Source organism: Sapajus apella, unplaced genomic scaffold (assembly GCF_009761245.1).
Source record: "Sapajus apella isolate SASKATOON/1434 unplaced genomic scaffold, GSC_monkey_1.0 scaffold248, whole genome shotgun sequence".
Classification (NCBI taxonomy): domain Eukaryota; kingdom Metazoa; phylum Chordata; class Mammalia; order Primates; family Cebidae; genus Sapajus; species Sapajus apella.
In genome coordinates, this window is record NW_022437188.1 from 186,749 (window position 1) to 199,358 (window position 12,610).

The window sequence follows — 12,610 nt, forward strand, 5'->3', positions numbered from 1 at the left end:
GAGACCATTCTCACCATGATGAAACCCCGTCTCTACTAAAAATACAAAAATTAGCCGGGTGTGGTGGCATGCGCCTGTAGTCCCAGCTACTCGGGAGGCTGAGTCGGAAGAATCGCTTGAACCCAGGAAGCGGAGGTTACAGTGAGCCGGGATTGCGCCACTGCACTCCAGCCTGGCGACAGAGCAAGACTCCGTCTCAAAAAAATAAATAAATAAAAATAAGTAAATGGGGTTAAAGATGGGGTTAAAAATGATGGCCAGGCTGGTCTTAACTCCTGACCTCAGGTGATTCACCCACCTCGGCCTCCCAAAGTGCTAGGTTTACAGGCGTGAGCCACTGCACCCAGCCCAATTTCTTTTTTTTTTTCTTTTTTCTTTTTTTTTTTTTTTTCCATAAAGATGGGATTTCACCACGTTGGTCAGGCTGGTCTTGAACTCCCGACCTCAGGTGATCCGCCTGCCTTGGCTTCCAAAGTGCTTGGATTACAGGTGAGAGCCACCACGCCCAGCCTTATTTTTCTTTCTTTTCACTAGACTGGGCCCTCTTTTTTTGTTTGTTTTTTGTTTTGAGATGGAGTCTCATTCTGTCACCCAGGCTGTAGTGTAATGGCTCAATCTCAGCTCTACCTCCTGGGTTCAAGCAATTCTCCTGCCTCAGCCTCCCAAGTATCTGGGATCACAGGCACATGTCATCATGTCCAGCGAATTTTGTATTTTTAGTAGAGACGGGGTTTCACCATGTTGGTCAGGCTGGTCTCGAACTCCCGAACTCAGGTGATCTGCCCACCACCGCCTCCCAAAATGCTGGGATTACAGGCATGAGTCACTGCACCCAGCCAAGACTGGGCCCTCTTTGAGGTAAAATGTCCCAGACTGGGTCCTGGTACAACAGTGAACACTTGTTGAATGAATAAAGGCCCAGGTGGAAGTCCACCACCTATCTGACCATGAGCTCTGGGCCTTGCATTACATACTTTTATGTTTCCAAATGGATTGTTTTCATGACCTCACAGTTTTCTAGGTGTGAAGCTTCACTGCCACTCCTAGTCTGGAAGTGTCCCAAGGCAGGGCCAAGGCAAGCACCAGGCTAGGTCCAGGAAGCTCCTGTGTAGAGGCCACTATTGGAAAAATGGGATCTCACAAGAGGGATTCTCCCACTCTGCCACTATTCGGCTCCTGAAGTGGGCCTTGTCTCTGAGGTGCTCCCTAGCTGCCCCTCCCTTTATCCCAGGACTTCAGAGGTTCCTACCTCAGCCTTGGTGGTGGGGAGGGGGCAGAGGAACATCTGTCACCTTCTTTTGGAGCCTGCTCCTAGGTTAGTGGGGCCAGAGATCAATAGGGCAGAGATGGGGTGCTCATGGGTGTTGGGTTCCATTGGTGTGTCAGCACACCTATTGAAAGCCTGGGAACCGAACCTGCTGGGGTGGGGCCGGGATGCAGAAAAGAAAGCATTTCACGACCTGCTCTCTGGCCTTGGGGGCAAGTTACTGCTCTGATGCTGGATAAACATGTTCCTCTCTTCTCTACACCCCAGGATAGGTTTCTGGGCTGGAAGGGAACTTTTCTGACCCATCAAGAGAAATCCTAGTCGGGCGTGGTGGCATGCACCTGTAATCCCAATACCAGCTACTCGGGAGGCTACGGCAGAATTGGTTGAACCTGGGAGGTGGAGGTTGCAGTGAGCCGAGATCTTGACATTGCACTCCAGCCTGGGCAAAAAAAGGAAAACTCTGTCTCCAAAAAAAAAGAAAGAAAAAAAAAAAAACAAAGAAATCCACTACAGGCCAGATGTGTGGCTCACGCCTGTAATCCCAACACTTTGAGAAGCCGAGGCAGGCAGATCGCTTGAGGTCAGGAGTTTGAGACTAGCCTGGCCAACATGGTAAAACCCCATCTCTACTAAAAATACAAAAATTAGCCATGTGTGGTTTCAGATGCCTATAATCCCAGCTACTCTGATGCTGAGGCGGGAGGATTGCTTGAACCTAGGTGGAGGTGGCAGTGAGCCAAGGTTGCACCACTGCACTCCAGCCTGGGCAACAGAGTGAGACTCTGTCTCAAAAAAATAATAATAAAATAAAAATAAAAAGAGGCTGGGTACAGTGGCTCACGCCTGTAATCCCAGCACTTTGGGAGGCTGAGTCGAGTGGATCACCTGAGGTCAGGAGTTCGAGACCAGCCTGGCCAACATGGTGAAATATCGTCTCTACTAATAATACAGAAATTAGCCGGGTGTGGTAGTACACACCTGTAATCCCAGCTACTCGGGAGGCTCAGGCCAGAGAATCACTTACACCCGGGAGGTGGAGGCTGAAGTGAGCCGAGATTGTGCCATTGCACTCCAGCCTGGGCAACAGAGCAAGACTCCGTCTCAAAAAAACAAAAATAAAGGCTGTGCAAAGTGGCTAACACCTGTAATCCCAGCACTTTGGGAGGCTGAGGCAGGCGGATCACAAGGTCAGGAGATCGAGACCATCCTGGCTAACACAGTGAAACCCCATTTCTACTAAAAATACAAAAAATTAGCCAGGCATGATGGCACGCACCTGTAATCCCAGCTACTCGGGAAGCTGAGGCAGGAGAGTCATTTGAACTTGGGAGGTGGAGGTTGCAGTGAGCCAAGAATGTGCCACTGCACTCCAGCCTGGGTGATGCGGTGAGACTCCATGTCAAAAAAGAAAAAAATAAATTTAAAAATAAAATAAAAAGAGAAATCCACTGCAGCCTTATATCTGTGACAAGACTTGCAGGCCCTGCTTTCTTTTATTTATTTATTTTTTTACAGTCTTGCACTGTCATCCAGGCTGGAGTGCAGTGTTGTGATCTCGGTTCACTGCAAACTGTGTGTCTGGTTCAAGCAATTCTCCTGCCTCAGCCTCCTAAGTAGCTGGAATTACATATGCACGCCACCATGCCCAGGTAATTTTTTGTATTTTTAGTAGAGATGGGGTTTCACCATGTCGGCCAGGCTGGTTTTGAACTCCTGACCTGGTTACTCGCCTGCCTCCACCTCCCAAAGTGCTGGGATTACAGGCATGAACCACTGCACCCAGCCTCAGGCACTACTTTCATAGTCCTGGTACTCTGGCAATCAGTCACTAGTGGTCTTGTAAAGTTGGCCCCTTTCCAAAACCAAGACCAGCCTCCCTTAAGCTTCTACCATGAAGGACCTCATCCAAGTTTTATCATTGCCTTTAGATGCTGAAGCCCAGAAGCTAGGGCATCTTCTCAGGACAGTTTACCTTCTTTCCATGCTTCTTGGGCCCCCCCTGAGAGGGTCAGACAAACACACCCAAACCCCTTGCCTCTCTCCAGGGGCTCACCGAGAACAGGAATATGGGGAGAGCAATGAGGGACAGTCCGGATGACAAAGCTCACTGATCAAAAGCTCAAGCAGAGATACTGGCGGGGAGGGAAACCTCCCTAAAGAGCCCCTCCGGTCAGCTGCAGAGCGTATCTCTTGTCACCAGCAGGATTTATTGCAGGGTTCTGCCAGCAAAATGATTTACAAGTACATTCTTCCTCATCTCCCCCTTTCCAGGGGTGCTGCTGAGTTGCACGGGAAGAGATCTGCTTCTGAGATCCTGGGGCTGTATGCCTCCCCCTAACTCACCAGAGCTCTTCCAGCACACAGCACTCCCCCTACCCCCAGCTGGCTTGGAGTTGGGCAGAGAAGCTTATGAGGCTGTTATCTCTCAACAGACAGCTGTGCAGGGCTGGAGGCAGCAGCTTATCAGGGGGCCTGCAGTGATTCACAGCCCAAGTCCCAGCTTCTCTGCTGAATAGTAATTTCCAGCAGTGGAATTGTGCTCAGTCTCTCTCCTCCCCCTTTCCCAAGGGTGTGCTGTCCTTTCTCAGAGAGAGGGCAGTGAAGAGGAGATCCTACCCACAGAGCTGGGGGTTTTGTGCCGGCCTTCTGGGTAAGGCTCAGTCTATTGTCTGAAGGCTGCAGGTTCAGGGACCTCAGCAGGGTGTGCCACCCTTTGCAGTGACCTCCAGGAGAGTTCCTCTATGCTCTCCTCCTTCCTTCCCCTCCCAGAAAAGCAATGTGTCGCTCCCTTTCCCTTAGTGGTGATGTACAGGGAAACATGGGCACAGCCCCTGAGGCCAGGGCCAGCCAGGGTGGGCAGAGTGGGGGAAGAGAGAGGAAGGAGCCAGGGACTGGGCAGTCCCTTGCACCGTTTTGAAGCTGTCCAGTCTCTGTGCCTGACCCTGAAGACTCCAAAGGCTCTGAACGCAAGGCTGGTGGGGAGGGGAGACATAGGGGGCTGGTCAGAGCTGTCTATACACAGGCGGGTGCTTAGGAAAAAATTTGGGGACAGAGCCATTTTTGTGCTTGTTTTATTGGAAGCAAGACTCCAGCTGCCAGGTTCAGGGGAGGAGGCCTGGAGAGTTCAGTCTCGGGTCTCCCTCTGGGTCAGCAGGGGGAAAACGGGTGTTAAAAGAGCTAGAACCCTCAGAGATGCTCCTCTGAAGGGAAGGAAAACTAGAAAGGAAAACTGTCTGGGGCGGGGGGCGGAATAGGGCCCCACATCTCAAACTCTCCTACCCTCAAGCAGTCAGTTCTCACCCCCTGCCTTCCTTGTCAACGGTGGGGGTGACTCCAAGAGCTCTTCTCAGCTTCCACACTCCAGGCGCTCTTCACGAATGCTGGGTGGCTTAACCTTTGGGGAGTTCCAAACAAGGTTCCAGAATCCCACTGCCGACCATTCTCCCCCAAAGAAAGTCCCAGAAAAGGTGAAGGTGAAGTTCAGTATCTTCAGGCAACACGGGCATAAACATCAACCATCGCACGAAGTTTTCCTGGGGTGGTCGGGGATCCCCTCTCTTGTCGCCTTAAGGTCCATGCTACCTGTCTTGAGCTGTGTCCAGGTTGTGGGCTCCAGAGGACAAAGGAGTGAAAGGCTGGAGGTGCAAGTGAAGGTGGAGGTGCTGGGGGAAGATCCTGCCGGTCTAGGTGGCCCACAGGCAGGAGTTCTCAGGCCGTCTGATCCTCGTCCGCAGCCCCTGGCTCGGGTTGCGATCGCTTCGCTGAGCCTTCTCCAGCTGCGGGTTCCCCTAGGCTCCTCTTGGACGTCGGCGCGGCTGGCGGGGACGAGGGACCAGGATGGGGGTTCGGGGGCTGGTAGCCGGGCTGTCGCGGATCCAGCGCGTCCTTGGAAAGTAGGATGGCGAGGCCCGGCACGTTCTTAAGTACGCTGAGACTAGCGGCCGGCTCGCCAGGCGTCTGACCCTGCGTGGGCCCAGGCGGGAGGCTCTGCCACACCTCGCGCACGCTCCGGTAGCGCAGCCGCGTGACCTGGTGCAGGCCCGCCAGGCGGCGCTTGAGGATCTCGGCGCACGTGACGGTTTTGGTGGTGGCCCGGCCGCAGCCGCTGAAGACGATGGCGCGCGTGGCTGGCTGCGCCATGCTGGCGGTGGCGAAGGCCATCAGGTTCCGGATCTTGCTGCCCTCCTTGACCCGCATGTGCACCGCGCCCGGCGCCAGGTCTGCGAAGGGGCCCGAGCCCGGGCCGCCCCCCTCGGCCCCGCCCCCCGCTGGCGCCTCTTCGGAGCGCACCTTACGGAAGTTCTCCATGCGCCGTCGTCGCCGGGACCGCGGGCTGTGCCATGGGGCGGCCTCAGCGCCGCGGCTGCATGGCCGCCGGTCGCGCCCTGCGAGGGCCGGCAGGGGTAAGGGCGCTGGAGCAGCGCGGACGCCGGCGGGCGGGCTGGGACGGCGCGATCTCGGCCCCACTTCTCTCAAGCGGGCGCAGCTCTACTCCGCGCTCGGGGAGCCCGCTGCTCCGCGCCTTTAGCTGAGGCCCCGCCCCTGCCGCCAGGCCCCGCCCCTGACCCGGCCCGGCCGCCCGGGTCCCAGCCTCACCCGCTTTTCTTGGCGAGTCCCGGTCCTCAGCTACGCGGGCGTGGGAGCGGGCGCGCTGCGGGGCGCATGGGGGGGTGAAGGTGAAGTTCCACTATAATCGCCATCAGCGTCCTCCGGGCCAACGCTCACAAACCGGCAGCCTAAAGAAAAGCTGTGCTTGCGGTGTCAACGCCGCTTCAGACCCGGCATCCGAGCCCTTCCGCGTTGCAATTGAAGGCCGCCCCTCGCCCCCTCCCAGGGAGAGATTTCCGAGAGGCTTGTTGGGGCCTCGCTCCTCCTCCCCTTGGGGAACACCCCCACCTTTTTTTCACTCCCAAGTATTCTTGCTTCAAGGACAGCTAGTGCGCGGTCAGCAGAGTGCGGGAGGAGCTGCCTCCAGCTCCACTCCGCGCCTCCTCTCGGGCGACTACGTCGCGGCGTGGTCCTCGGGGGGCGCAGGAGACCCAGGCTTCAGCCTCGCCTTATCTGCCCACGGCTCGAGGCTCCTGGACCCCCGTGTACCCCTGGGACTTGGGGAATGAGGCTTTGGGCTGGGCTGTTTCCCCAGGCGCACGGGGAAGCGGGCGAGACCTCTTCTGGAGAGGCCGTAGGCTCGCTCCACCCATGCCCGAGAGCCCACCCTTACAGCTGCACGCTTTAGGGTGACCAGGCACAGTGCCCCGTCAGCGTGGCCGCCCCTTTCCTCCCAGGTGGAATTCGCTCAGGCAACCTTGGCCCCTTGAGACCCAGTGGGGTCCTTTTTGGAAAGGAAGCTGGGTGAAGGCAGATTTTAAGAAAGAGAAGGGAGGGGCCGGGCGCAGTGTCTAACGTCCGTAATCCCAGCACTTTGGGAGGCCGACGCGGACGGATTACTTGAGATCAGGAGTTCGACCAACCTGGCCAACATGGTGAAACACCGTCTCCACTAAGCATACAAAAATTAGCTGGGCGTGGTTGCACTCGTCTGTAATCCCATCTTCTCAGGAGGCCAAGGCACGAGAATCGCTTGAGCCCGGGATGTGAGGCCGCAGTGAGCGGAGATTACACCACTGGACTCCAACCTGGGCGACAGAGCAAGATTCTGTCTCAAAAATAAATAAAAATAAAAAAGAGGCCGGGTGTGGTGGCTCACACCTGTAATCCCAGCACTTTGGGAGGCTGAGGCAGGCGGATCACGAGGTCAGGAAATCGAGACCATCCTGGCCAACATAGGGAAACCCTGTCTCTATAAACAAAAAAAAAAAAAATAAATAAATAATAAAAAAGAGAGAGAAGGGAGGGATACCCCTCTCCCTATGATGTGATTATTACGCATTGCATGCCTGCATCAAAACATCTCAGGTACCCTACAAATATAGACACCTATTATGCACCCACAAAAATTAAAAAGAGGCCGGGCGCGGTGGCTCACGCCTGTAATCCCAGCACTTTGGGAGGCCGAGGCGGGTGGATCACGAGGTCAAGAGATCGAGACCATCCTGGTCAACATGGTGAAACCCCGTCTCAACTAAAAATACAAAAAATCAGCTGGGCCTGGTGGCGCGTGCCTGTAATCCCAGCTACTGAGGAGGCTGAGGCAGGAGAATTGCCTGAACCCAGGAGGCGGAGGTTGCGGTGAGCCGAGATCGGGCCATTGCACTCCAGCCTGGGTAACATGAGTGAAACTCCGTCTCAAAAAAAAAAAAAAAAAAAAAATTAAAAAGAAAGACTTTACAAAAATAAAAGAAGGAAGGAGGCGGGACGAGGGGCGCTGAAGCCTTGGGGGCATTATGAAGCTACTGGATGCCTCTCGTCGGAAACTCCACGGGACCGAAAGAGTGGCCCGGGGTCTCCTGCCGGGTGAGAGGAGCATTAGAGGAAGATGAGACTGAGGCTGTCAGGGCTGCTGATGGAAAGGAGAGGGTGTGAGAGGGGGCCTGACCCTCCCTAAAACTGCCCTCGGGCCTCGCCCGTCCTCCTTTCATCCGCCTCACTCCCAGTCAGGACTGAGGGAGAGCGGCAGATCTGGTCCCAGTCGGGGAACTGGGATGGGGCGTGGCGGGGAGGGACACCGAGAGCTAGGGCGGGCAGGCAACCGCGAAAGTGCTGGGGGCGTGACGGTTGCTGGGCCTCAGTTGGAGATCGGGCCGCCAAACCCTCTTCTCCCTCCTCCCGCTGTTCTCGCCTCATGGACATCTGCAGCAGCTCTCCGACTCGGTCCCTGCTGTTCAGAACAGGGGTTTACCCCCTTGCCACGGGTTGGGAGTAGCTGCGGTGCCTGGACCTTGGCACCCCAATGTATGAATGGCTGACCCCCCTCCCCGTCTCCTGCTGGGATCAGGAACCCTCGGGGTATGCTCCGAACCGGGACTTCGGTCTCGCTCCAGTCTCTGTGGGCCCCACACAGTGGTGGGCACTAGAGACGCAACAGCCTTGGGAAGATGCAAGGACTGTCCGCAGCGCGTGGCGGGGCACGGGGAACCGCGGGCTGTGTAAGGTCAGGCCCTGAGAGAAAGCCCCCGAAAGGCTGGAAGTTACGTTGAAACAGGCTGGTTTTAGAAGGAGCGAGCTCTCCGTCCCCGGGGGTATGCAAGCTTGGGCTGCATGATCACTTGGAAGGGATTAGGCGGAGGTCTGTCATTTGGAGGAAGGGTCCTGGGAGCTTCGGGTTTGTGTAGGGCGAGAACGGGGCTGGTCTGCGTCGGCCAGGTTGGCCCTCGAGGACGCCGCCGCCCCTACCCTCCTAAACTGCTGTCTGCCGTGGAAGACTTGTGTTCACTGCTCTGCGCAGTCGGTGAAGGGAGAACGTCGAAAAGGCCCGCATCCCCTCCTGCCGGTCCCCTCCTCTTCCCCCGCTCCCTCTGCAGCACTTAAAATGTAAATGTACATCGTGATTAGCCGCGGGGTCGCTAATTACAGCTGAAGCCATTCATTACACTGTCAGCGCGCGTCGCAGCCCGCCGGCTGTGCGCTTCCTCCTGGCCGCGGAGGGGCGCGGGGGGTGGGGGCGGGAGATGCGTGGAGTGAGGGCGGAAGGATGGGGTGCTGTGAGTTAGGGTAATGCCGCAGGCCTGGAGGAAGCGGGAGTGGGAGAGAGCGGGCAGCGAGGGGGGGAAACAGGGTGGGCGGTGAAGGACGGGGCAGAGAGGCCGGGAGAGAGGAGAAACGCAGGAGGCAGGAAGGAATTGGGGCGTGAAGTAGTGAGGACGCAGGGAAAGGGACTGTATGAGGGGGGAAACGGGGTAGGGGACTGGGCGAAGGGAGAAAAACCTGCGAAGAAGGTGGAAACCCCAGGGAGGGGCCAAACCCCAGGGAAGGGCGGGAGTCAGAGGAGGGGTTAGAGGGCTCAACTTCGGAAAGGCTGGTAGATAAAGTAGAGCATCAGTAGTTAGAAAACACCATGGTTAGAAAAGTGGAATCAGCCAAGATGTTGTGTTAAAGGAGCTGGGTGCCAGCCGTACACACAGTAGGGGAGCATTTATTTCCGTGTGTGTTTCTAGATGTAAATGTATTTTTAAAATACCGGCCAGAAAACGGCACACTGACCTCTTGTTACCGCATCCAGTTTTCATTGCTTTCTTTAAGAAAAGGACTATTAAGTATGCATACAAAGTTAAATACAGAGTCTTGGAGCAGCTGGTATAAATGAGCTACTGACCCTGAAGCTTCAGCTTCGATTAGCTTCTTTCTGCCTCTTTGTGACCTTGGACAATTTACGTAACCCATTTGCCTTGGCTTTGTCATCTGTAAAATGGGGCTAATTATAGTAATCCACCTCACAGAGTGATTATGAGACACAGCAGTCTTGGAACCTTAGCTGCTAAGTTCTCAGGAAATGTTGGCTGTTATTATTTTTTATATATTTTTTTGTGAATAAAATAAAAAAAAAATTTTTTTTTTGAGACAGTCTTGTTCTGTTGCCAGGCGCCAGGCTGGAGTGCAGTGGCGCAATCTCAGCTCACTGCAGTCTCCACCTCCTGAGTTCAAGCAATTCTCCTGCCTCCGCCTCCTGAGTAGCTGGGACTACAGGCGTGTGCCACCATGCCCAGCTAATTTTTGTATTTTTTAGTAGAGATGGGGTTTCACCATGTTGGCCAGGATGGTCTTGATCTCTTGACCTCGTGATCCGCCTGCCTCGGCCTCCCAAACTGCTGGGATTACAGGCATGAACCACTGCGCCCAGCAATAAAATAATTTTTTTAAAAGGATTAGGGGAAAGAAAACCGGTGAAAAGGAAAAGAAATTGGGAAAGCCTGAGAAATAATAGCAGTTTTCATCATACATTAGGAACTGGTGAGTGGCAAGTTAGACTCCTTTCACCCTCAGAGGAGGCACTGGGGTAGCTAGGCTAGAGCCCAAGCCTAGCCAATACATCTCTGAAAAGGTTCCCTGGGGCCTTCCAGCAGCATGCCCTACTTCCCATGGACAAATCTCCCGTGTTCACACTGGAGGTAGGTCCCTGAGGCAGCCGTTCTCTGTTTTCTGTGGCAGGAGGAGGGTGAGGAGCTCTTAAAAATCCCTGGACCTAGTCCCAGCCTCTTTGGGCAGGGGCTTGGGAGCGTGTACATAGAGTCAGGAATAAGAAAGTTAGCAGGGAAGAAGAATAAAATAAAATAAAAGTAAAAAAAAGAAAGTTAGCAGGGCCAGAGGGAACTCAGATTTAGCAGGCACCCACCAAGTGCCAAGCTTTGGGTCCGATGCGTTGAATCTCCATACTCTTTCTTTCCAGAAAGTTATGATCATTGTTTGACAGACGTGAAACTGAGACCCAGAGAGGTTAAATAACTTGTCCTATGTACCACAGCTAGAAAGCGGCAACCACAGATGTTTGAACCCAGAACTCTGACTCACTTTACTATCTCAGCTGAATATAAGAGAAAAATAAACTTTTAAATGACTTGAACTGCCCAATAAAGGTAGGGGTTAGCTTTGGGAGATGAGGGTGTTTCCACAGTGGGAAAGATGTATTGGTGCTATCGCTGAATAAGAATTACCCCACAGCTCAGCAGCTTTAAATAGCAAACATTTGGCCAGGTGCAGTGGCTCACACATGTAATCCCAACACTTTGGGAGGCCGGGGCTGGAGGATCGCTAGAGGCCAGGAAGGAAGATTGCAGTAAGCTGTGACTGCACCACTGCATTCCAGCCTGGGCAACAGATCGAGACACTGTCTCAAAACAAACAAAAAACCCCCAATGACAATCATGTATTATTGTGAGATCACACAATTTCTGAGGGTCAGAAATCCAAGAGCAACTTAAGGAGATCTCATCTAGCTCAGGGTCTGTCATGAGGCTGCAGTCAAGATGTCAGCTGGACCTGGAGGATCTACTCCCAAATTTACTTCACATGTCTGTTAGTCAGAGGTCTCTGTTTCTTCATTGGTGTGATCATGATCCAGCAGCTGGCTTCCCCTAGAGCAAGTGATCAGAGAAAGACAAAGAGAGAGGGACAGACAAAAGAAGCAGGAAGCTGCAGTGTCTGTTATGGACCAGCCTCCTCACACGCCATCATTTAGAGTTTATTCTATTAGTTGGAAGGCAGCCCAGCCTACATTCAAAGGGAGGGGTTTCAGACTCCATTTCCGGAAGGGAAGGGTATCAAAGAACTGTAGGCATTTCAAAATCACAACAGGGGGGTGTTTGGGAGGCAAATTTAGGAAGAGAGGGAAGAAGGCATCAGCACATTGAAGCAAATATGTGAAAGAACGCTGACCTTGAATCAAGAGAGCGAGGTTTATTTCCTGGCATGCAGCAAGCGCTTAATAAATGTTTGTTAAGTGAATGCATGAGTGACAACTTTTCTGAGACTATTTTCACGAACACAAGAGCAGTTACCATCCTACATGCTCTCCTGAGGGTTGAGTGGGATTATGGGTATCAGAGCGCTTTGTAAATTTAATAGTGCTGGATATCTGGGAGTGAATGTGGTCTGGGATACAGGAGAGGGCTGTGCCATACAAGAGCTTCTGCCCAGGTCAGGCATTTTCTGTCAGACTGAGTCCCAGGCCCTGGGGTAGTGCTCTGATTCCAGCTTTCCTCCTCAGCTGTTTATCTCAGCCGCAGTCCAACCTCCTCTCCATGGCTCAGTTCTAGGTATTGCTTTTCTACTTGAGCGAGTCAGGACAGGACCCAGGAGTCTTACCACTGGCCAAGCCTCTCGCCTTCAGGCCACTCTTCCTCCTGTGCTGCTCTGGCCCCACAGTTGGGGAACGCGGGTTTGCACTGCAGACCCAGTGAGCGGTGCCATTTGAGGACAAGAACCATTAATCTTGCAGGAAATTCAATTACTCTCCTAGCAGAGAGGCCAAGTCACCCGAGTGCTAGGAGGCAGAGGGGATGTGTGGGTCCTAGAATGAATGAGGAGAGGTATCTGTGGGAGGGGAAAGGAGAAGAGAGGTAACAGCATACATGGGGCTTCCTTCTCCATCTCCCCGAGACTGGGATGCTGCCATTAGTCCCCCATCTTCTTTCCAGACCTTAAAGGCAAGTGTGGCAAAAAGCCACTCACCTGGGCAACGTTAGTGTTCCCAGGAGCTCCTGTTCCCGAAAGACTTCCCAGGAGCCTGCTATGATGCCTGAAATTCCCCATTATTGCTTCCCTCCGTAGGATCAGTTTTGTCCTCTGAAGATAAGGTCCCTCCAAAATGGGAGCTGATCAGCCGGGCGCGGTGGCTCACGCCTGTAGTCCTAGCACTTTGGGAGGCTGAGGTGGGTGGATCACCTGAGGTCAGGAGTTTAAGACCAGCCTGGCCATCATGGTGAAACTCCATCTTTAAAAAAAAAA

General features: G+C 53.9%; 1 protein-coding gene across 1 annotated transcript; it reads right to left on the minus strand.

The window, feature by feature from the left end:
• Positions 1-4,324: 4,324 nt before the first annotated feature.
• On the minus strand, positions 4,325-6,444 carry RPP25 (ribonuclease P and MRP subunit p25). Its single transcript, XM_032271761.1, has one exon. The coding sequence runs from the start codon at positions 5,576-5,578 to the stop codon at positions 4,979-4,981; it is 600 nt and encodes a 199-aa protein (XP_032127652.1). The 5' UTR covers positions 5,579-6,444; the 3' UTR covers positions 4,325-4,978.
• Between the last annotated feature and the right edge of the window lie 6,166 nt (positions 6,445-12,610).